Raw genomic sequence first — 21,967 nt, forward strand, 5'->3', positions numbered from 1 at the left:
CATGATCTTCCCAGGCACAGAGACAAGGCTGGCAGGTCAGTAGTTCCCAGGGTAGTCTTTTCTACCCTTTATAAAATGGGGGCAATGTTACCCTTCTTCCAGTCACCAGGGACTTCCTTTGATTGCCATGACTTTTCAAATGACATAGAGAGTGGCTTAGCCACTGCATCGGCCAATTCCCTCAGGACTCTGGGATGCATCTCATCAGCTCCCATAGTCTTATGTATGTTTAGGTTCCTCAGATGTTCATGAACCTGATCCTCCTCTACAGTGTGAAGCAGTTTAAACCCCTGGTCACCATCTTGCTGTCCCATGACCCAGGAGGGGTGAGGAGAGTAGTCATCTGTGAAGACTGAGGCAAAAATATTAAGTACCTCAGCTTTCTCCTCGTCTGTTGATGAGAAGTCACCATTTTCAATCATCAGTGGGGGCACATTCTCTTCAACCTTTCTCTTCTGATTGACATACCTGTAGAAACCCTTCTTGGTGGTCTTCACATTCCTTGCCAAGTTCAGCTCCAGCTATGCCTTAGCCTTCCTGACCTCATCCCTACACAAACGGGCAGCGTCCCTATACACTTCCCAGGTTACATGTCCCTGCTTGCGCTGCCTGCGCATTTCCCTCTTGTTCTTGAGTTTGACCACCAGGTCTTGACTCAGCCAAGCTGGTTTCTTCCCTTTCCTGCCTGATTTCCTACATACAGGGACTGAGCGCTCTTGTGCTTTATGGAAAGTATCATTAAATATTTACTAACTCTGTTCTGCTCCCTTGTCACCGAGGACCCTGTCCCAGGGAATCCTACTGAGTAACTCCATGAAGAGCTGGAATTCTGCTTTCCTGAAACTTAACATCCTGACTATACTCCTCTCCTGTCCCATATCCATGTAGACCTTGAACTCCACCAGTGCATGATCACTGCAGCCTAGGCTGCCTCCAGTCCTAATGTCACTGATGAGTTCACTTGTATTAGTGACGATTGGATCCAGTATTGCATCCTCCTTGCTCCCATCAGATACTTGTAGTCCTGGTGCTGTGTAGGCTATCCCATCATTGAAAAACCCAAAGTTGTTGCGCTGACACCAGCCACAGTGCCATGTATTAATTGACAGCATCTTCAAGTTCAAAACAGTTTGACTATTCTTTGGGTTGAAGGTGGTGGGGGCAAAGTTGAACTAACAGACAAAAACTTAGGATACATCAGTCAATCAGTCCACTCAACACTGGAAATCTTGTCTAAGCTGGTCATCCAGGTGCCATTACAGCCTCCTGTGAAAGTATCCGGAGAGGTTGCCATCTCTTTTTGGCACTTAACATAAGCTAGCACAAAATGAATAGCTCTCTGGAGACATCACCTCTCTCTGCTGACTATAGACACTCCTACATTTGTTATCTTAAACCAGATGCCTCAGTCTTAGGTTGCATTAATACTGAATTTTATTGCTATTTTTTATCATGAAGGGCAGTAATAATGCTTGGCCACCAGCTGACTCTTCTCAACGCTGTTTATTACTCCAAATCCCAATCTCTATTGATCAACCCTGGATTTTGGATGTCTTTGATACCAAATAATATCTAAAATGGCACTGAGCATCAATATTCATGAGTATGAAACTTGTCCAAGAACAAGTACCTACTTTTCCCATTTGTCGACCAGAATCAAATTAAAGTAATTTGAAAGTGTTGAAAGGTTAGCTTACTTTTCTTTCCTTTTCTCACTTCCATCTCTTTGATTTTCTGAATTTTTAATTTAAAACAGAAAAATTGTGAATGTGATATATTGTGAGTAAATAATCTCTGATATTTTTATATTAATTTGAAAGAAATTTAAAAAAAAATCTTAGTAAAAAAAATGTAATCAAATAAATTGAGTAGGCTGATAACACCCATACAGAATGGACTGATTTTAAAACACCTTCTAAACAAAACTCAGATTTAGGCCTTTCAATATGCACATAACTCAGAACTCTGCCTCCACACTGAAAACCTGCATGAAATACCAGTGGAGATTTGGTATCTCCAAGACTAATTTCATAAGTTCCATTAGACTTCACTATTTTCTGTCCTAGCACTACAAAACAAATGAACTAAAGCATTAAATAAAAATTAATTGAACAAATAGGAAAAATCATTTCGTTTAAATTGTTGGCTTTTTAAGTGACAACTCTAAGAAAAATATTAATATGAGTGTACATTATATCAGTTTGCATTCTTCATCTCTACATTCTTTGTTCTCTCCTGCCTTCCTGAATCCATTTGATATTGATCTGTGCTATGGCTCTTCGACATCTCTCAGTCTCTGCTTTACTCCCAAAGGGCTTGGATGCACTAGAAGAATTTTTCCCACCCTTGTCATTTTTTTTTTAAATTGCTTTACTAAAGGTCATAACTTCTTGTGTTCAGCCCTCTGTGAAATGAAAAGGATTGATATAGTTTTATCCTGTCTAGCCTTACAATATCTCTCCCATCCTTTAACAGAATTTTTCTCATATCATTACTTTTAAAGCAGAAAGATCCTGTTCATCTTGCAAGCAGGAAATTAGAGTTATTTTAAAAAACAATGCAATTCCAAATGTCCTTTGCAATCTTAAAAAAAAAAATAAATCAAATGATTGTGGGAATTACATTAGAAAATTGTTCCAGACTTAATTCAATTACTTCTCTGTTTTCTATCCTGACGTTTACAACAATGCTGAAAAAAACACTCCTCTATGTTTTTTTTTCCCAACATTCCTTCTTCACTGTCATGGTTTTGCATACTATCACTATGAAACTTCTTTTCTGTTAATGAAATCTGCCTCCACAATTGCCTTCTGCGCATACTCTTGAGTATCTTGCATGAAGTAGGAGCCTTCGTACAGTAGCGGGGGTAGTGGGATACACTGAGCGTCTAAACACAGAAACGGAAACTTCTCCAGGGTCCTGTGTTAGTGTCTGCGCTTGTTCTCTGAAATCTCATGCACTCTATCAACAATTATCAATGACATGCCATGCACATTTCTTTACATTTGTGCTTCAGTATGTACTAAAAATATGCATGTTTATGAATTTTGGAAAAGAATCAACAGAGTTGGAAGCTCTATTTTTTTTTTTAATATAGCAAAAGATGACTCAGTTTTTTCAGTTTAAAATTTCTTAAGTCATTCATAAAGCTCCTGATTTATACTCAGCTGTCTTTACCAGTCTGCTAGCAACAGCTTTCACTTCTTTGGCTATAGTGACTTAAATATGCACCTGGTATTCAAATAAGCCCTAATTTATGCTTACCAAGCTGAAGTTCTCAAATCAATATGAAAAATGCTTGTCTATAACAGTAGGTAGAAAAAATGTACCAAAGGACATGAATGAAATTAAAGATAATTTATTTACAGGAATCGCTTTGTAAGACAGATAACCAACAGGTGATGACTATTTTGTGGTGGGTTTTCTTATGGCCACAAGATTACACTTCATGTAAAATTAGGCCAAAGAAGAAGAAAAACCAAAACAAAATGTTTGCAGCTGAACAATGGAGAAGACATAGAGACCTAGGCCCAGCTCGTCACTCTGATATGATTTTACTTTATAGTCTTGCTAGCTCGTAGTGTTTTTCTGCTTTATTTCATCTGCTTGGATGAACACTTTTCTCATTCTCTCTCGATTTATCTTTTTATGTCTTTAGATCTGAGACAATAAGAAGATTAATGTGTGTGCTAATACAGACAACGTAGGAAAGAGATTATAAATGTCTCAGGGGCTACAGACAAACGCTTAGTCATTAACTACACAGTGTCTTCTTTCCATCTAACTGAATCACATTAGCTCCAATCCCTCAGCTATGCCAGCAGAAGAGCAGAACTGAACTAACACCAAAGATTTTATTTCTCGCTTGGTTATAATCCATACTTTATTCCTCTGTTTGATTCACTGATTCACTGGGTGCTTGTACCAGCACAGTGCAGGGAGGGCGTGGAAAAACAAGAAAGCAGCATGGCAGGACCACAAAATCCTAGCTTAGAAGAAATGGCGGTAACTGATTTCAGTTAAATTTTACAAAACTTCAGATAGGATTTCTTAAAAAACATCGGTACTAACAGTGTTTTGTTTGCATGGTTGTTGCCTGAAAGTGCCATCACTAAGACTAGTCTAATGATTAGAGATAATTAGGATGATTACAGATAAATTAGGATGGGATCAAAGGCCTGCTGAAACGAGAAGAGGTGCTCATTTTAATTTCAGTAGTCTTTGGATTTAGTTTGAAATATTTTAAATTATGGAATGTTTTGGGAGCACTAGAAACACGAGTCATCATTTGCTTTGTTAGTAACTGTTCTCCTTTTATATCTGAATCCTCATCAGTGACTATGGAATTGCAACCTTCAGGAATGAGGAACAGTTTAAGCTCAAGTAATTTCTCTGCTTTACCTGTTTAGATGTAGCCAGTGTGCCACCCTACATCCTCACTACTAAAGCATGACAGAGCACTCCAAAGGAAGAATGTCTTTCAGTAACAGTGCTCTGTCAATTTACCCCCACTTTTTTCTCTATGCTTTCTTTTGTTGTAGTAAAAAGAAAATACAAGCTCAATTTACCAAAACTGATTTTTACAAATAGTTCCTGTTTTGATAAAGGAAACGACCTCCAAAGAGAATCTGTTAGCATGTCCTCATCTGGATTCCAGAATAGCTGAAAAAGCAAAAAAAAAAAACAAAACCAAACCCAAACTCACAAAAAACACCTCGGGTTTATAACAGACAGTGATTGCTTAGACACAACAGAAAACTGAAAAAGCAGCCGGGGGGTGGGGAAGGTGCATTAGCACTTAAGAATATGTTGCAAACAGCAGTCTGAGTGCCAAAAACTCTGTTCTGAGTTGCCATATGGGAGAAAAGATCTGTTTCCAACAAAACAGATAAAAAATGAACAATTCTCCTGAAGGCTATAAACATCTTTCCTAATTGTTTCTTTGTGTGTCTCACATTTTTCTCTGAAACAATCAGTGAACTGAAGCAAATAGGGAGAACAGAAGTAATTCTTGATTGTGAAATTTTATGTCATTAAAGACCAAAGCCTGAAAAATGGGTCTGTTAACACAAGTGCAGTAAAAGCAGTTGAGGTAATGAATGCAGCATTTCAGAAGAGTGGGAGGAGCAGGAGGAGCTCTCAAAAGAGTCCTGGTTGATGTACACTCCATTTATGAAATTATGAATTTTATCCTTTGGAATAAAGAGTATTTGGAAGAAAGATGCTTTTCTATAGCTCCAACTGAGTTGAGGAAGGAGCCTGTGTTCCAGGTTCCTGAGATTCGAACGCTGAAATTCTTGGGAAATCTACATTAACACCTTCTTTTGTATGAGAGAAGGGAACTTAGGTCTGGCTTCTTACTCTGAGTTAAACTAAAGACCTTGTTCCCTTTAAAAGGCTTTTGAGGCTATCTTAGTCACCTTGGTCTATTTAATTACAGCATTAAATGGAAGAAAATAAAATAAAGAAAGAAAAAAAACAGGTTTAGCATTTGTAATTCAGCTAGTAGTGAAGTAGTTAATTGAACCAGGGTAATGCAGAGGAGTGTCTGGCACACAAACTACCCTGGCACTGACAAAGTTTTTTGTTTCTTTTTTTTTAAGACCTAGGAATTTTTCCAAGACGTCCTGACTACTGGGAGCAGAGCATCTGACCAAAGTATGCTCACCAGATGGTAGATGTTTCCATGTGGGTAAATATTAAGAAGTTCTGAATCTATACGAACTGGGAAGTAGGGGTGGGAAATGTTTGCAATTGTTTTTCAGTTTTGATTACTTCTCCAACTAATAAATGTTAGAGAAAAAAAGAGGAGAAGAAAGATCAATTTAATGGGAAAACAAGAGAAATATGTCTTAATTTGTTACTGGATCTGACCTGTTGTTAATGACTAATTTGGGAAACTTTAGAGTTAAAAGAGTTTGGTTTTTTTTTCCTTTTCTTTCCATAATATTTTCTTCTTCTTTAGGATAGTTTTGTGGAAATGTGAAAAAAAAGAAAGCCTGTTTTAAGAGACAGCTGAAAGTGTTGTGCAGTGAGCTCCTTCCTAGCCACTGCTGCTTGGTGGGGCAGGAAGAGAAGGCAGTGTGGGGCAATGCCACTGGCATGCCAGGTCACCAACCTGTCAGAATACTTAAAATACTGATGGAAGTGGATTTGCACAAAGACTCCGCATTGAGCAGTGGCTTTGCTGAGCTCTTCTTTTCCACTAGCTCCAATGTTGGGGCTGTTGTTTTAAGCAGAGTTTAGAGAAGAAAGTAAAACAAAAGTTGGCAAATGGTAAAGTTTTAAACCACTGTAGCTGTTGGCTAGCTGGATGCAAGTCAGAGGCCCGTGGTGCACTAATACACACACAAGGAGTATTCTAGATGATGTAGCATGCCAAGTTTGGCTCCTCTACCCAATCTCAGCAGGAGCAGACAACTTCCTAGCTTAAACATCAGCATAAATGTTTGTGGGTTAGTAATTTATCACAGATTTAAAACCATGTAGGCAGCTAGAGGATACATCTGCACAGGAGAATGTAGTTCAACCAGAAAGCAAGCTGGCTTACATGACAGAAGATTTATAGCTGAAGTGGCATAGCAAAATGGTGTGGAGTTAAAAAATCCCACTAAATGTGGTGAACTTTAGATCACCTATCCTCAGAGGAAAAGGAAATGGAAGAAATGTCACAGTGAAAAGACAGGGCAGCAGGAGAAAGTGTTCTTTAGCTTTCTTTGTACTGAACTTGAAATAGATTAAGTTTCTGATTCTCTCTTTCATGCTTCCCTCTACCAGAAACCTACTGCTTACAATGCTTTTCTGTTTATTTATTTTTTTCACTCTGGGGTGTGGGCCTGCAGTGAATGAGGGAGCAGAAAAATCTGACTATGAAGAAGGTGGTAACAGAAGTAGGCACTGTAGAAATACAACCTAGTTTTTCCCCCTCCACTCCTCAGCAAATCTATCTCTATGAAAATAATTAAATTAAAACAACTAATAGCAACTAATTATTGAAACAATGAGATAGATTGACCAGAACTTTACAATATATTCCTCTTTGGGACAGTAGAAGATAGCTGTTCAATCTTTAATAAGCATAAAAATATAAAATTTCATTGAACTAAATGCATGCAAATGTGATCTGACTTAATTCTGTGGAGATAATGGAAATACAGGATACAAAGGTACTGAATTCATGAAGGCAGAACAAGAGAAATGTCATGCCTTGCTCCTGGCAGAAGAAATAAAAGTTTGGGAAAGGGAAATTTTTCAGTAATATGGCCTTAGTTGTGCATTTCTTTTCTCACCAAGTTCTGAAATAAAGATACCCCAGTGTTTGTTAAAACAGATAAACACTTAAATATATTTTTATGGCTTAAATGCTTTCTCTTAAAAACGCTTTAAGTACGATGGTAGAATTCAGTTTCATACCAAAACACACAAGTGGCTCCTAATCCTTTACTCTAGATCATTTATGCCAAAGCTATTGAAAAGACAAAATATATTTCCTCAGTTTAAAAGAGGAAAAAATAAGCTTTCTAATAGAACAAGACAAGAAAAAATATTTTATCAATACTTTATGGTCAAGGTAAATGTATGAATTATAATCAATATTGAGGAAAAGTAACATCATTTTACAAAACAGATGCAACAGCTTGGCAAGAAATATTACACAAGAGATTATATTCTATGTTTTTCGCTTAGGACCAGAAGAAAGAGTGATTAACTGTAGAAAAGTTAATGTCAAAATTATTTCTGACATACTGCTTTGATCAAAAAATGTTTTCTTTCCTTAGCCAGACAGCTTTTAGTCTTTGGTGCAGAAGATAGCTACAGATGCGGTAGTTTGCAACTTTTTTATTAATACACTTATGCATGCACATACACACGCTTACTTACCTAAAAAGCCATACCTGACTTTTTGTTTGTTTATGTGAGGAGCAGTTAACACAAACATGCTTGAGCAAACATTTTATCTCCTTTGAGGTAATACATTGCATATTTCATTTTGAATGCTTAAAAAAAAAAAAAGACCTTTAAGAAAATTGCTGGCTGTGTTCTGTCATTTATTCTCCAAATGTAAAAGTTGCTACAGAAATTTAAACTAGCCCTTTCCAAAAGAAAAAATATGATCGTGCAGATTGGATTTAAGGTATCAGGAAGATGGAGGATCACAAGCTGATTTTAATTTACAATTCTGAGAGAGAAAAAGGAGGAAGCATACAGAAGAATTTTCATCTTTGAAAGGTAGCAGACAACCACTAGAGAGAAAACCAGTTTTGGTCTTCTTTTTTCTTCCTTGAAAGACACTATTCAGCTCTCTTTAGGAGAAGAGAAATCTGGCTCACTTAAATGCAAAACTGGACTGCTGCCAGGAACCATTTGCAGGAGTGATTAACAAAACCAATTTGCTTTACAAGATTTTCACTGAGGTAAAAGGTATGCATATAATTTTGACACAATCAAACGGTGCACCTTTAGAGTTATATGACAAAAAAGAACTAGCACTTCTCCCTTAGAAGGGTGTCTCATTATAGCACACTTATCACCTTCTCAGCAGATGTGGCATTTAGATATAGTGAGCAATGGCTAAATGAAATAAGTAATTCTGAGAAATAAATGACAGTACCAGTTTCCTGAATGGAGGTGAAAGTGGTTTGGCAATATTTACCCAAGCTGATGTTAATTTATTCAGTATTGAAATCAAAGAGAGAAGGGGGGAATGCCTGCATGTGCTGGTGAAAATATAACGTGAACTTAGAAAACTCTAAAGTTGCAGATGAATTAACTATCCCTAGTGGCATCAATGCAAAGCAAGGGATTTTCAGTAGCAGCAAATGTGAATGTAAGAGTTTAACCTATACCTTAAGTTCTCTGCTCTTATTGGTCTAAGGTATACTAAAAAAACCTGCCAGAATGTTTAAAATTGTAGCTCTAGACTACAGGAACTCTAAATGCAGGTTATTGGAACAAGATGAACGTGCATTGGAGAAAGCATAGTATACAATAAGTCATTGTCAAATTTCCTATGAAGTATGCTTTTTCCTCTTGGTCTATATAAACTTTTGGCCCAAGCTAAATGAATGAAGATGTGGCATCTGTGGTTAAAAGGCAACTGAATAATACTGCAGTTAAAGAGAAGGGCAGTAAGCCAAAGGATTTTCTCATATCTTACATTTATTTCCAAAAATATCACAGGTACTGTAGCAAGGGTAGTAACTTCTCCTCATTAAATTTTCACCCTGACCCTGGTATACATAAGTATTCCAGTGCTGCAATGCAGCTGGCTGGACAGACAGCCAATACTGTTCTTTGTGTACCACATCAGTGTGCATGCCCAAGGCAATGCTTTTGAAAGCTGAATCTATTATTTGTATTGAGACAGCAGAAAAGGAGAAATTCTAGGGACCTTCCTTTTGCTGTAAAAGGGTTGATACAATGATGATACTCTGACAACCAACCACATTTAAATGATAAGTTAGTTAAAGTGCAGAAACATATGCACGTAATATTTATTTGACCTTTTCTTGCCATCATGGTATTTTCATCTTTTCTACATAAATTGCCTTTGAACCTGATTTTAAAAATTAAAAATAGGTCGTTTGTGTCGCAGTCATTTTTTTCCCTAGTAATGTCTTTTTTAATGTCTTTGCTAGATGCAGTTATTGAGGAAGAAAACCCACTCGAATAACACCAAGGGAGAGCCCAAGAAGCTGAATACTGTGCTTAAGCTGGTTTTCAAAAAATGGTACATGTCTGCTAAGAAATGAGAACATTTCATAAAGTACAAATACAGTGCCTTTGAGACTGAGAATTCAAAGCCTGAAATTTCCATGGCTGCCAGGCAGGTTTTCCTGAACTGGCAAAAGGAAACCAAATGATAATGAGTAAGTGACAAGAGAGATGGAAGGCAGCCATTTAACCAGCTGAATGAAGGAAATGAGCATCAGCTTTTGATGTTCAGCTTTACTCATTAAATGGGAAACTCTTACATAAGCCGAGCAAAGGGCTGGCAGAGGGTTTAATTATCAATATAACCCCTTAAAGTACTTTCAAGTTATGCATGGAATTTCAAGACCCTTTTTACAACTGGCAGGACAAAGTGGAAATTTATTTGAGAATTGTAGTAGTTATTATGACAGCTGAAAAACATTTAGAATCCTGGCTGAAAAATAGCCTAGTGTCTGCCCAGGTGCCAGTTCTATTTTATGCCAAATTAACAATAAACAACTATTATGGAAATATTTTTGCAATTAATCTTTTTCTGTAGTTATTCTCATTTTTATGCTAACATGTAATCATAAATTCTATAGATCCTATGATTACATGATAGCTTAAAAATGAGAATAATTTTTAAGCTAACGTAATAAATAATGCTTTAGACTCAGGGTGGGGCTTCATAGTCCTAATTTTAAAGCTAAACAAATTATTTTCATTGAAATTGCAAGATAGCGTTTATGACAATGATACTGAACAACCCTGCTATGAAGTAACGCTGCTGACAGGTAATTATCTGTAAAAATTTATATGTATCTTTTTTTAATCTAGATTTATAAGTACTGGATGTAACCATGCAAAAGAAACTGATCTACTCTAGCTCTAATTATCTAGGACATGAATGTTCAGCCAAACCACTTGCACAGCCTCCCACTATAGTCATTAAAGTGAAATAGATCTTACACAACCATTGTATGCTGAGATGACTCTGGACAGTGCTCCTCTTTCTCTCCATTTACAACAGAAGCAGCAGTCTAGCCTCAGTCTACATGCCTGACTGTGCTGCTAAAGAGCGTGACAGCCTAGGTGACACAGAATGTATTTGCAGTGACAAAACTAGTAAAAGAGGAAAGAATTTGTAATATGCTATCCAGAGATACCAAAATGCATCTGTTTGGAGACTGTTTCATTTCAGCCTTCCAGGATGGCTAAAACTGAAGTAGAAAATGTAAGAAAAATATGTTTTACATTAAAAAAATAGTATTTTACAAAATCAATACTTTCAGGCTTTTATAATATCTAGATCAATCCTGCTTCCACTAAAGGACGTATAAATTTTGTAGTTTTCATGTCCAAGAACAAATAAGGGAAAGACAAGGATTAAGGTCCTTGTTTTAATTTATCTGAAAAGCTGGTGGAATGGTGGAGACACTTCAAATCATTTGTCTTTATATATAGAATATGACATCAAAATCCCTTAATTAGGTTTCATTATAATACATCTGTATCTTCCACCTGGTTTTTGCAAAACATTATGCTGTACCTTTTAAGGATATGACACAGCTTGTGCTTATGATACATCTTCTGCATTACTACTCAAATTTTATACTTATTGAAATGTAGCCTAACAGAACTGCAAATTTAACATGAAAGTAATATGAACTATCATTTCCATCAGAATCTCTGAAATGCTTCACAATTAAATCTGATTACATCTGCAGTGTTTGAAATGGTTAGCCATGTTTTTTTCCCTTTAATAGTTTTTCAAGATGAAATATTTTTGAGGTGTCATAATTTGCATTTTATTTCACTTATAATAATTCAATAATGAGCAGGTCCTCGATTTCCCTTTATAAAAGACAAAAACATTAGTTTCTAACACAGGAGAATAAAACAGACCATCATATTAGAGCATTGATCTAAAAAATAACACATTCATATAGCACCTTAGTGAATTACTTTTATCATAGTAACTGCAGTAAATATTCTAGAACAGTTTTGCCTGACAATTACTGTCTTCTAGTTTTGTTCACTCTGCACTAAACTTAAGGGCTCAGTTCTTTTAATTCACAGTGAGTCGCATTTTACTTCCCAATAATTCCCTGTGTCAGAGGGATTATACTATGTGAAGAATGATAGAGGACAAACTGGCTTTTAGTTAAGAAAAAAAAAAAAGGCCAGAGACATTAAACAATGAGGAATCCCAAACAGTGCCAATAGAACAATACATGTATGCATAAAGAATAGATCCATCAGTGTGCAGACCACAGTATAACATTTTCAGTATTGGCATTTCAGTACAAAGATATCAATATTCAGCCAAGAAATAAATACAAGAAATACGCACCAAAACACCCAACTGTATACACCAATAAACAGAGCTTTGTGACACTGCTAATCTTTTTCTTCATGAATGGAAGAAAAGAAAGTCCAAACTTTTGGGACTATTAGTGAACATAGACACATCAGATTAAATATTTTGCGCTATGAAGGCAATCACTTCTCATAGCACATGAAGAAAAAAATCATATCTTCAAATGTATCTTTCTGAAATCTGTCTAAAACCAGTTATCATTGATTTTATGGCTTTTTTATTTCAAAATTTGGCAACTATTTTCATATGAATGCATTCTGTGAAGAAGGAGCTGGAACCCATGTGTTAAGGTGAGTGGTCAAAACAGTAGCTTTCAGGAGCATGCTCTTACCTTTTCCAGAAAAAATATGTTATTAATTATTTTTCCCAAATCACCTCAAAATAAACAGAAAGAGTAGTGCATGCTTCTCATTTACAGCACATACCACTATCCACAAACAAGGAAACCTTCCTTTGAGGGTATTCACTTGGCACTTGTGGATTTGACCCTCTCAGATGCGTAACAGCCAGAGTTCTCAATGCTAAGACACAATATCAAAGATGAAACTCATTACTACTGTTGTTTTAAAAAGAAAAGAACTTTTGTTTAGCTCCGAAATAAAAAATATCATTTAAATCACTTCAAGCTTATGGAGAGAGTATTTAGTTCATACTAGCCATTCACATTTTATATGGTTTGTTACAAGAACATTTTAAACTTTGGTGTTGAGCATATATACTAATTTAGAAGATTGGTTTGGACATACTGCAGTTCTGAATAAAAGTAAAGGTAATGGTCCTGGTTTAACTTAGTTGTATTTCCTTTGGCACTAACAGTTAATGAACAAGGAAAGCAAAAAGCAAACCAACAGTTCATTAAAAAGATAGGTGTTGACTGCTGACTAATTATCAGCTAATATTTGAAAATCATGGCAAGTCACTGTCAAAAAGCAAGTCCTTTGTAAGTACTTATAACCATTTGAGATTATCAGATAGTTTTAATTTTTAAAAAATGGTATTGTTTTCCTTTTCAGATTGAACAATACACTGGTTTTAAACTATTTTACCAAAGATGATATATGAATACTATGAATAATAGATTTAGATATGAATTAAGGAACAAAGAAATAAAAACTTTCTTGAGAAGAGGATGGTTTTCTGAATTATGTAGAAGCATGTATCAGAAAATTTATTTTAAAATGTATCTTACATCTATATAGCGATATTTGTCAAACTTGGACCTGAATTTAGTAGGATTTATGATCCAGGAAAGGCAATTGCATTGCTGTTTTATTTAGATTTTTGAACAATTTACCCTTCTGAAATAGCCATGTAAGGTTTGGATATGTGAAGTACAGTAGTTAGTCACTCTTCGTCTATGCATGCATTCTTGAAATTTAATCCTTTCCTTTCCAGGTGTAACTAAAACCCATACACTCAGGTGATAACCACAGTATTCATGAGATCGACAATACAGGGTTCATCTGTGTCACACTTGATTCTTGTGGATTTCTTAGTGTGTCTTCCATTTTCCAGAGAGCCTGGAAAATTTCTTGTGGGCCAACCTGCCCCCTAGATTCTGCCAATCCAAACCTATACATATAGTATAAATCACATATCTATACACCCTCTCTGTGTGGTGCGCTGAAAGCCCAGAGCTGGCATTGAAGTCATGAGGACTGAGGGAAATTTTCTCACTTGTTGGCTAAAGCCAGGCAAAATAGCCTACAGAGAATAACCAGAGGCAGTGGGAAGATAACTCCAAAATTACCATGATTAGGATTAGATAACTGAAGGAAAACAAATTAGAATCATACTAACTTTTCATTGGATCAATAATCTTCATTTTGTATCTGCTCTATTCACTAAAGATCATCCAGGAAAGACTAGCTGATTACATTCACCTTCAATTCATTACCCTGGTACACTTTATGTTTGTATCATCCATGGACTGCACATGTAGGTATGGAAGGCGTAACTGTTCTCAGAAAGCATGCTGCAGTATTCAGTTGTGTGCAAATTTCTCATGTGGAGTTCTGCATATTGTAAAGGAACTGAAAATGTTGAAACTTAGATCTGTTAAGATTCCTGTCTAAGAAAACCTTGTGGTGCTTGGGTTTGAGAGCAACATCTGTACTCAAGCAGAATGCTTACTTACTGTGAGGCATTTTGTTCAAATAAGGAGAGTAAATTGGTCCCCTAAGTAATACAGAATCCAAGTAGCGTTCGTTTCAGTGAAAGGACCAGGGAAAAAGAAGAAAGGATATTTGTTGAGACAGAATAACAGATGCAATTATCTATTTTTTACATAGTTGTCATGTCAGATTCATAATTTTACATACATTCCCTTTTGAAAACAAGTTGCAATGATTAGCCACGCTATTCTCTTACAGTGCTCAGAATGAAGATGCCAGTTTCAGGACAGATTCCCTTGTCACAATTGCCTTTAAAAGAATTATGTCACCAAATATCGTACAAACGCATACTACCATAACATTTTAAATCTATATGTGCATAAGGTGCAACCCATTTTTTTTCACAACATACTTAACTTAGCTTTAAATCTTTTGGTAATGATACGATGTTTTGTTTTGTTCTGTTTACTCCAGCAGATCTCTCTTACAGAGAAATGGTAATAAAAAAGGGGTTCCAGGTCTCAAGAGAAGTCTGAGAATTTACATTTCCTATAAAATTCAAAATTTTCAACAAATAAGTGTTTGTATATTGCCTGACCAGACTAGTAAAAAATAAATTGCTTTGCTTGTTTTGTGATTTCCCTAGATTTTCTGTGTCTCTAGTAAAGAGTAGGAAATAAGTCAGTTTTTTCTAGGGAATGGCACCAGTTGGGACTCAGCTGATTGATTGTATGTACTCTGCACCTTCTCAGTTGGTTTGTTTTATTGGTTTGGTGTTTGTGAAGTCCAGATGCTAATGCTCCTAATGATCAGCCATTCTTTTTGACTTTTGGTAACAAGTATTCTCATGCAGTTAATATCAAACAGAACTTTGTTCTCTACATCTGTGATTTCAAAATTCCCATTTTTGAATTCCCCTAGTCTCAAGTAAGTTGTACATTGTCTCCCTTTTTTACTCCCTACAATCTTTTCTCCTACTTCCAGGGCCCCATGATGCAAAATGTCATTTTGCCGGTCTTCAGTTCCGGTGACAACTTTAATTTTACTGATTTTAATGGGTTTTTCAAATACAATCCCATAAAAGTCTCCAGTAGAAGGAGCTTTGCCCCAGAAGTACTCATCAATACTGCTGTAAGCCTTGCTTGCCTCATAGTTTTCAAATACATTCATATTGGTGTGCAAGTTTGCAGGTGGGTTGTCGGGGATATCAAAGGATTCCTCTTCAAAATCATCATCCTTTAGCTTATTTTCAGCTCCTTTGTAAGACGAGTAGTATCCCATGTGCTGGAACAGAGATGGCTTAAAACGTATCACTTCCTTTTGAGCTAACAACCCACGAAAGTGGATAAGTAGCCAATCGCAAGGCATTTCTTGGTAGAACATCAACAAAAAATGAGCCAGACGTGGGAGGTCATGGGAATGGTAAAGCTTTCCAATGTACCCCAGTTTGGAGAATTCCAAAGTTACCCAGTAGGATCCTTCTCGTGAGGTAATTACTTTCTTAACAGCAGTCAAAAAGTTCTTTGAGCAGCGGACGTCATCTTCTAACATCACATAATAGTCAGAAAGATTAGCACAAAAGTTGAGAAGAAAAGCATAATCTACATTTTGTTTAGATCGAAACTTCACACGGTCCTCTGGGTCATTGTAATTTCTCTTGAGGCCATCCAGTACAGGATAATACTCCTCAGGGACATGAATAACTATTAATCTGCCCGCAATTATGTGATGTGCAAACTTCTGTGAAATATCCTGGACCATCCCTTCACACCAGGATGAGTCAAAATCTGCCAGCTGTACTACCACTGCGATTTCTTTGAGTTCTTCATAACTTGACTGCTCAAATATGGACTTGATGGTCTCAAGCAAGTAGTTTCCCTTTTTCCGTTTCACAGAGGATAATCCAATTGCAAGATACCCTGTACAAAAGACAATTCAAAAAAAAAAATTGAGCATCTGACATTGGAAACAATTTAACCACAAAGCTATCCTCCAGAGTTATGCTTATAATAAATCAACCTTTTGAATTCTGAAGTCTGAGAAATTTGGTATATAACTTGCTGAGTTGCATGCAACAAAGGATGTTTATTGCCTTCTCATGAAAGAAGAATCATATTGCAAATAAATAGACATATGGAAACTATTACACTAAACATTCACTTGTTAACTGCAAGGAACAGCATGTTGTGAACAAAAGCCAAAGCAATGTGCACATATGTGCCTGATAGGGGAAACTACATAGACAATGAGAAGACTGTAAAATCTGCTAAAAGAAAGGAGATTATGAGATGCAATTCACACTGTATTTTTAAGCAAGCAACTACAAAATGCAGCACAAAAAAGTGAGCTATACATTAATTGCCAATCTTTTATCATTTAAGCAGTCTACCATATTAGTTATATTTATGCACAACTTCACAGTTTATGAATGTTGCAAGGATAACACCTTTCCACATGTTCATTTTGACTGAAATTGTGCTGGTTTTCCTTGTTAATGGTTCCTCTAAACCTCTTCCAGGACTCATTGAGCACTTTACAGGGAACTCCCTCTTGCAAGACATAATATAGATATGAGTTTAAAGTAGAAGAGAACTTACTACTGCATAAATGTGCTTGTATAAATAATTTTTAATGCTGTTATATCTTTCTAGGGAGAGATGCATCTAATTATAATTTTCACCTCTGCTGTTTTGGAGTCACTGCCATTTTTAGCAGCAATTTAATTTTTTTTTTTTCAGGTAATTGCTAATATATCTCTATTTTTCTAACTTTTGATGTAAAAAATGTTAAGACTTTATGACTGACAGGGTGTACTCGAGTTGTACCTACTCCAACTTTCTTAAAACATTGCACTTTGTTCAAGACTGCTCTGATTAATGATTCACTTACCTTTAAGGCTTAAGTTTGCTCAAAATGCAGTTGTACGGTGAAGTACAACCTCAAGAAGCCATTCTCGCTACCTACACAGACCTAAATTTCTCAAATATAATTTGAACAAACGTTACCTTATAACTTCCTATGAAGATCAGCAATGCACAGATTATTTTATGTCACCGGTTGCACTTTGACGTCTCAGCCTTGTTTATGTTTGTGAAATGATTGATTTGGAACTCAGAGGGTACCTGTCTAAAAGCTAGATATGGACATATTTCACTTTGAGAGGGAAGTCTTGAACCCTGCCTGAAGTTAGAATGACTAGGTAGTCAGCTAGCAGACTAGCAGACAGCTGTGACAAGAATCTGCCTTTACTATCCTAGTAATAGCACAATTAACCTCTTCGTTATTACAGGATTTCCTAACAAGGATATCCATTCACAGATGCTGGACTGGCAAAACAAGGGACTTGTAGGATGTATCTACATGATTTCAAGCATTCCTTAGATTGGATTTACTGGTTTTACAGAGGCTGACAATATGATCTCAGAGGGTGGTTACAGAGCACCACCAGTACATGTCTTAGTCCTGCTTTCTAAATTATCTCCCTCTGGCCTGGAAGGGAGATACACAAAAATATACTCACACAGACCATCCAAGGTCTGTCTGCAGGACAACTGTAAGTCAGACATTTGGTTAGAAAGTAACCAGGCCGTGCAGCAGCCGCTGCTAGGACTGAACTAGCAGCTTCCCAGGAGTTGCCTATACAGAGAGTGGTAGATGTTCCACTAACTCTCTAAAATGACTACTTAACTCAGCTCCTCTTGCCTAGAAATACCACAGGGACTATATGGATTTTGCCCATTTTTAAATTACCTCATTTCACAACATTCCGATTGCAGTTACTTACTTTTCCTTGACAAAGGCGTGCCAGCTAGGTAGCGATAGGAAATGTTTATAGATCCTGAGAAATTAGACAAATCTTTAAAAGTGTGAACATAACGTTCGGGGTTGAGCTGGTGGGTGGCTGTTTCTCTGATTAATTGCTTGTCCCCTTCCTATTAGTGAGAAAACAAAAAAGAATAGAGAGGGAGAGAGATAAACACATTTGTGAATGCCAGCCAGAGAGGAAACATGGTCAGGCAGGTTTCCAAGCATAACATTTTTCAGTGTCAGCTTTTGTAAAAGCATGTAGATGTCACTTCATTTTTTTAAAAACCCATTACTGAATATCATACTTTTTTGGCTACAGAAAACCTGCCAGAACTCTTTAGATTAAGGTAACAGGAAAAAAAAGAAAAAAAAAAATTGGACAAAAACTCTGGAAAGGTTGTAAACACTGAATTACTACCAAAAAAATGCTGTGTTTTTTAACATAGGGATAAGAAGAGATCAGATAATTCTCATAGATGGTAAAGTAGGAGAGATTTTTTGAAAATGTTTTCAGTGATTTGAAAAAAAAAACCAAAACACCAAAACTTTTGCAAAGGAAAGATGAAACTAGAACCTCGTATCAGGCTCCTTTTGCCACTTTTCTGAGTAACTCCAAATCAGATTTGTGATAAGCAGAAATGTATGTGATCATCCAGACAGCCAAAGCTTTCTCCAGGTTTAGTGAACACTAATAGTATGGAAAAAAGGCAAATTTATCACCATGCCTCCTCTTCGCACCTTCTTCTCCTGTCTTTTCTTCCAAGAGGCTTCTTGAGCCACAGTAAAGTCACACAAGGGAAGGAGTGGCTTAATTAGCAGTACCCTATCCATAAGCTCAGTTGGGTCTCAGGGAAAATCTGTTCTTCAGTCCCTAAGAAAAGGGAAAATATCTAACAGGTTGTGGTGTCATGAGACTCAGTTTAAAGGTAGGAATGGTTATTTAATTTACACCGCTTGATTCTAGTCTGATGGCAGGCCAGTGAATGCATGAGTTCATGTCTTCTGATATGAACAGTATGTTAGCACATTAAAAATATCCTACTCTGTCATTAAATGGGAGCACAGCATAGCAATAGTACTGTTTCTAAAAAGAATACCGCAGAAATAGTAAACAGCACTCATATTTCATGTCATAAATACACAACAACCTGCCAAAGACTTATAGCATAAATAAATATTTGCGTAATCTGATCCTAGGTTCATTTTAAGTTTGTTATTTTTCTTTCATAGAAGTAGTAAATAATCCACTTCTGGGCTTAGTAAAGATCTTGGACATTGCCTGCTCCATTATGCTGTCTTGATCTGCAATGTCTCTCCAGTATTTTCTTCCTAGTATTGCTATGATACTTTGCATTTCCTCCTAAGTTATTAAAAAAATGTTTATGTTCATCAGGTTCCAGATTAGAATGCAACTCAGTGGACTAAGAAGGGAACACCCCAAAACTGCAGGAGATGTTAATGAAAGCTGTCAAATGGAAAAAGCAAATTGAGCTCTAAAATTCTTCCTGTTGTAAGAATGTTTTGGTATGGAAATCCATTCTGCCGAGTCTTTTTCTATATAAAAAGTTTCAAAACGTTTAGAAATATCAGGACAAAAAGTTTTGATTTTAACAAGCAAACTATTTGAACTGACCACAAAAATTTCCCTTTTATTTTTTCCCTTTAAGAAATGTCTTTTGTGGCTGACAAAAATTTTTTTTTCCTAAATTTTGGGTTTCATTCCTTTGTTGAATTAAAAGCAAAACTGAAATACGGATTTTTCTCAATTTTAATGTCTGGTTCTTCAGCCTCTGACTGCTACGTAGAGGTCAGTGCAGCTAAAGAGCCTGATTAGCTCTCTTTAGCTGTCTTCTCTATATTTTGCTATAATAGTTCTAGGTTTTGCCTGTTAACTAACCTCTGACTTACATTCCAGTGTGTGCTGGAGCTGGGGAAGTTCCTGTGGGTGCCATGGAAAGAAGTGCCAGAAGTTATCCATTCTTTATAGAGATACTCTGCTCCGCTGAGTGTGCTGTCAGCTATGGTAACACTGTTGTTTTTGCAATGTCCCAAATAACGATTAGTGTTCATAGAAGATTTCATAAGGTGTGCTTCACTTACAGTTCACTTACAACTCAGAATATGTATTAAAAAATCACTGCGAATCACATAGATATCGTTATCTAGGTTATATTAATTCAGTACGTCTTTAATGATGCCTCAGTACTGCTTTGCTGACGTACGTGCTTCAGCACTTTACAGACTCTATCAAAAGTATTTAAGAATTGTCCCCAGGTGGGCCCCTACTTTCAATTTCCACAGCAAATGCCTGTCAAAAAACAGTAACAGGACTCTTTGGACCTAGAGGAGTGTTTGAGTTGAGTGAAAAGGGAAAGTCCTCTCCCTTCTTAAAATTTGCCACAATGAATCTCACTTTAACATTCTAACATCCTGAAAAAGGCCACTCATCTCATTTTACATCTGGTGAAACAGATGTCAGCCTTGCATCCTCTTGCACAGCCTGCCACCAGACACTGGGAAGAGAAACTTGTGGTCACTTGCGCTCTTCCTTTGTCATTTACTTTCAGGACACTTGTTACAATTAGAAAGTCTGAGAGCCTTCTTGTACCTGGGGACTTTCAGATTCCCATTTCCTTAGGTGAACTGGTTAGTTTGCTGTCCTTGAAAACTGTTCTCCAGTGTATGTCTCCTCATCACTGTGCTGGTTTCCACTGGGATAGAGTTAATTTCCTTCACAGCAGTTTGTATGGGACTATGTTTTGGAATTGTGCTTAAAACAGTGCTGACAATACAGGTATGTTTTTGTATTTGCTGAGCAGTGCTCACACAGAGTCAAGGCCTTTTCTTCTTCTCACACTGCCCCACCAGCACGTAGGCTAGGGATTCACAAGAAGCTGGGAGAGAATCATAGAATCACTAGGTTGGAAAGGACCCACTGGATAATCGAGTCCAACCATTCCCATCAATCACTAAACCATGCCTCTCAGCACCTCATCTTTTAAAAACCTCCAGGGAAGGTGATTCAACCACCTCCCTGGGTAGTATGTTCCAGTGCCCACTGACCCTTTCCGTGAAATATTTTATCCTGATGTCCAGCCTGAACTTCCCCTGGCAGAGCTTGAGGCCATTCCCTCATGTCCTGTCCCCTGTCACTTGGGAGAAGAGGCCGGCTCCCTCCTTTCTACAATCTCATTTCAGGTAGTTGTAGAGAGCAATAAGGTCTCCCCTCAGCCTCCTCTTCTCCAGGCTAAACAACCCGAGCTCTCTCAGCCGTTCCTCATAAGGCCTGTTCTCCAGCTCCCTCACCAGCTCCGTTGCTCTTCTCTGGACTCGCTCCAGAGCCTCAACATCCTTCTTGTAACAAGGGACCCAGAACTGAACACAATATCTGAGAAGCAGTCTCACCAATGCCGAGTACAGAGGGAGAATAACCTCTCTGGACCTGTTGGTCACACCGTTTCTGATACAAGCCAAGATGCCATTGGCCTTCTTGGCTACCTGGGCACACTGCTGGCTCATGTTCAGTTGGCTGTCAACCAACACCCGCAGGTCCTTCTCCTGATTTGTCCTAGTCCGTAGCACTGCATAGGGTTGTTGCGCCCCAAGTGCAGGACCCGGCATCTGGCCTTGTTAAACCTCATCCCATTGGACTCAGCCCAGCGGTCCAGCCTGTTCAGATCCCTTTGAAGAGCTTCCCTACTCTCCAGAATATCAACACTTCCACCCAGCTTAGTGTCATCCGCAAACTTGCTAAGGGTGCACTCGATGCCTTCATCCAGGTCATTGATAAAGACATTGAACAGGGCTGAACCCAGCACTGAGCCCTGGGGAACCCCACTTGTCACTGGCCTCCAGCCGGAGTTAACTCCATTTACCACCACTCTCTGGGCCCGGCCATCCAACCAGTTTTCCACCCAGGAGAGTGTGCGCTTTTCCGGTCCAGAGGTTGACAGTTTCTCAAGCAGAATGCTGT

General features: G+C 37.4%; 1 protein-coding gene across 4 annotated transcripts in view; it reads right to left on the reverse strand.

Annotated features, from left to right (window-relative positions):
* Positions 1–13,594: 13,594 nt before the first annotated feature.
* MGAT4C (MGAT4 family member C) overlaps positions 13,595–21,967 on the reverse strand; it is a 332,430-nt gene continuing 324,057 nt past the window's right edge. For 3 of the 4 annotated variants that reach the window (XM_069849821.1, XM_069849822.1, XM_069849823.1), the window contains 2 exons: positions 17,972–18,119; positions 13,595–16,106 (listed from right to left, as the gene is read on the reverse strand). In XM_069849821.1, the coding sequence (XP_069705922.1) occupies positions 14,950–16,106; positions 17,972–18,119 (1,305 nt within the window). In that variant the 3' untranslated portion in view covers positions 13,595–14,949. Of the gene's footprint in view, positions 16,107–17,971; positions 18,120–18,732; positions 18,839–21,967 lie in introns of those variants that run through there. The other variant, XM_069849824.1, reaches the window with a different exon arrangement.

Source organism: Phaenicophaeus curvirostris, chromosome 1, assembly GCF_032191515.1.
Source record: "Phaenicophaeus curvirostris isolate KB17595 chromosome 1, BPBGC_Pcur_1.0, whole genome shotgun sequence".
Taxonomy (NCBI): Eukaryota; Metazoa; Chordata; class Aves; order Cuculiformes; family Cuculidae; genus Phaenicophaeus; species Phaenicophaeus curvirostris.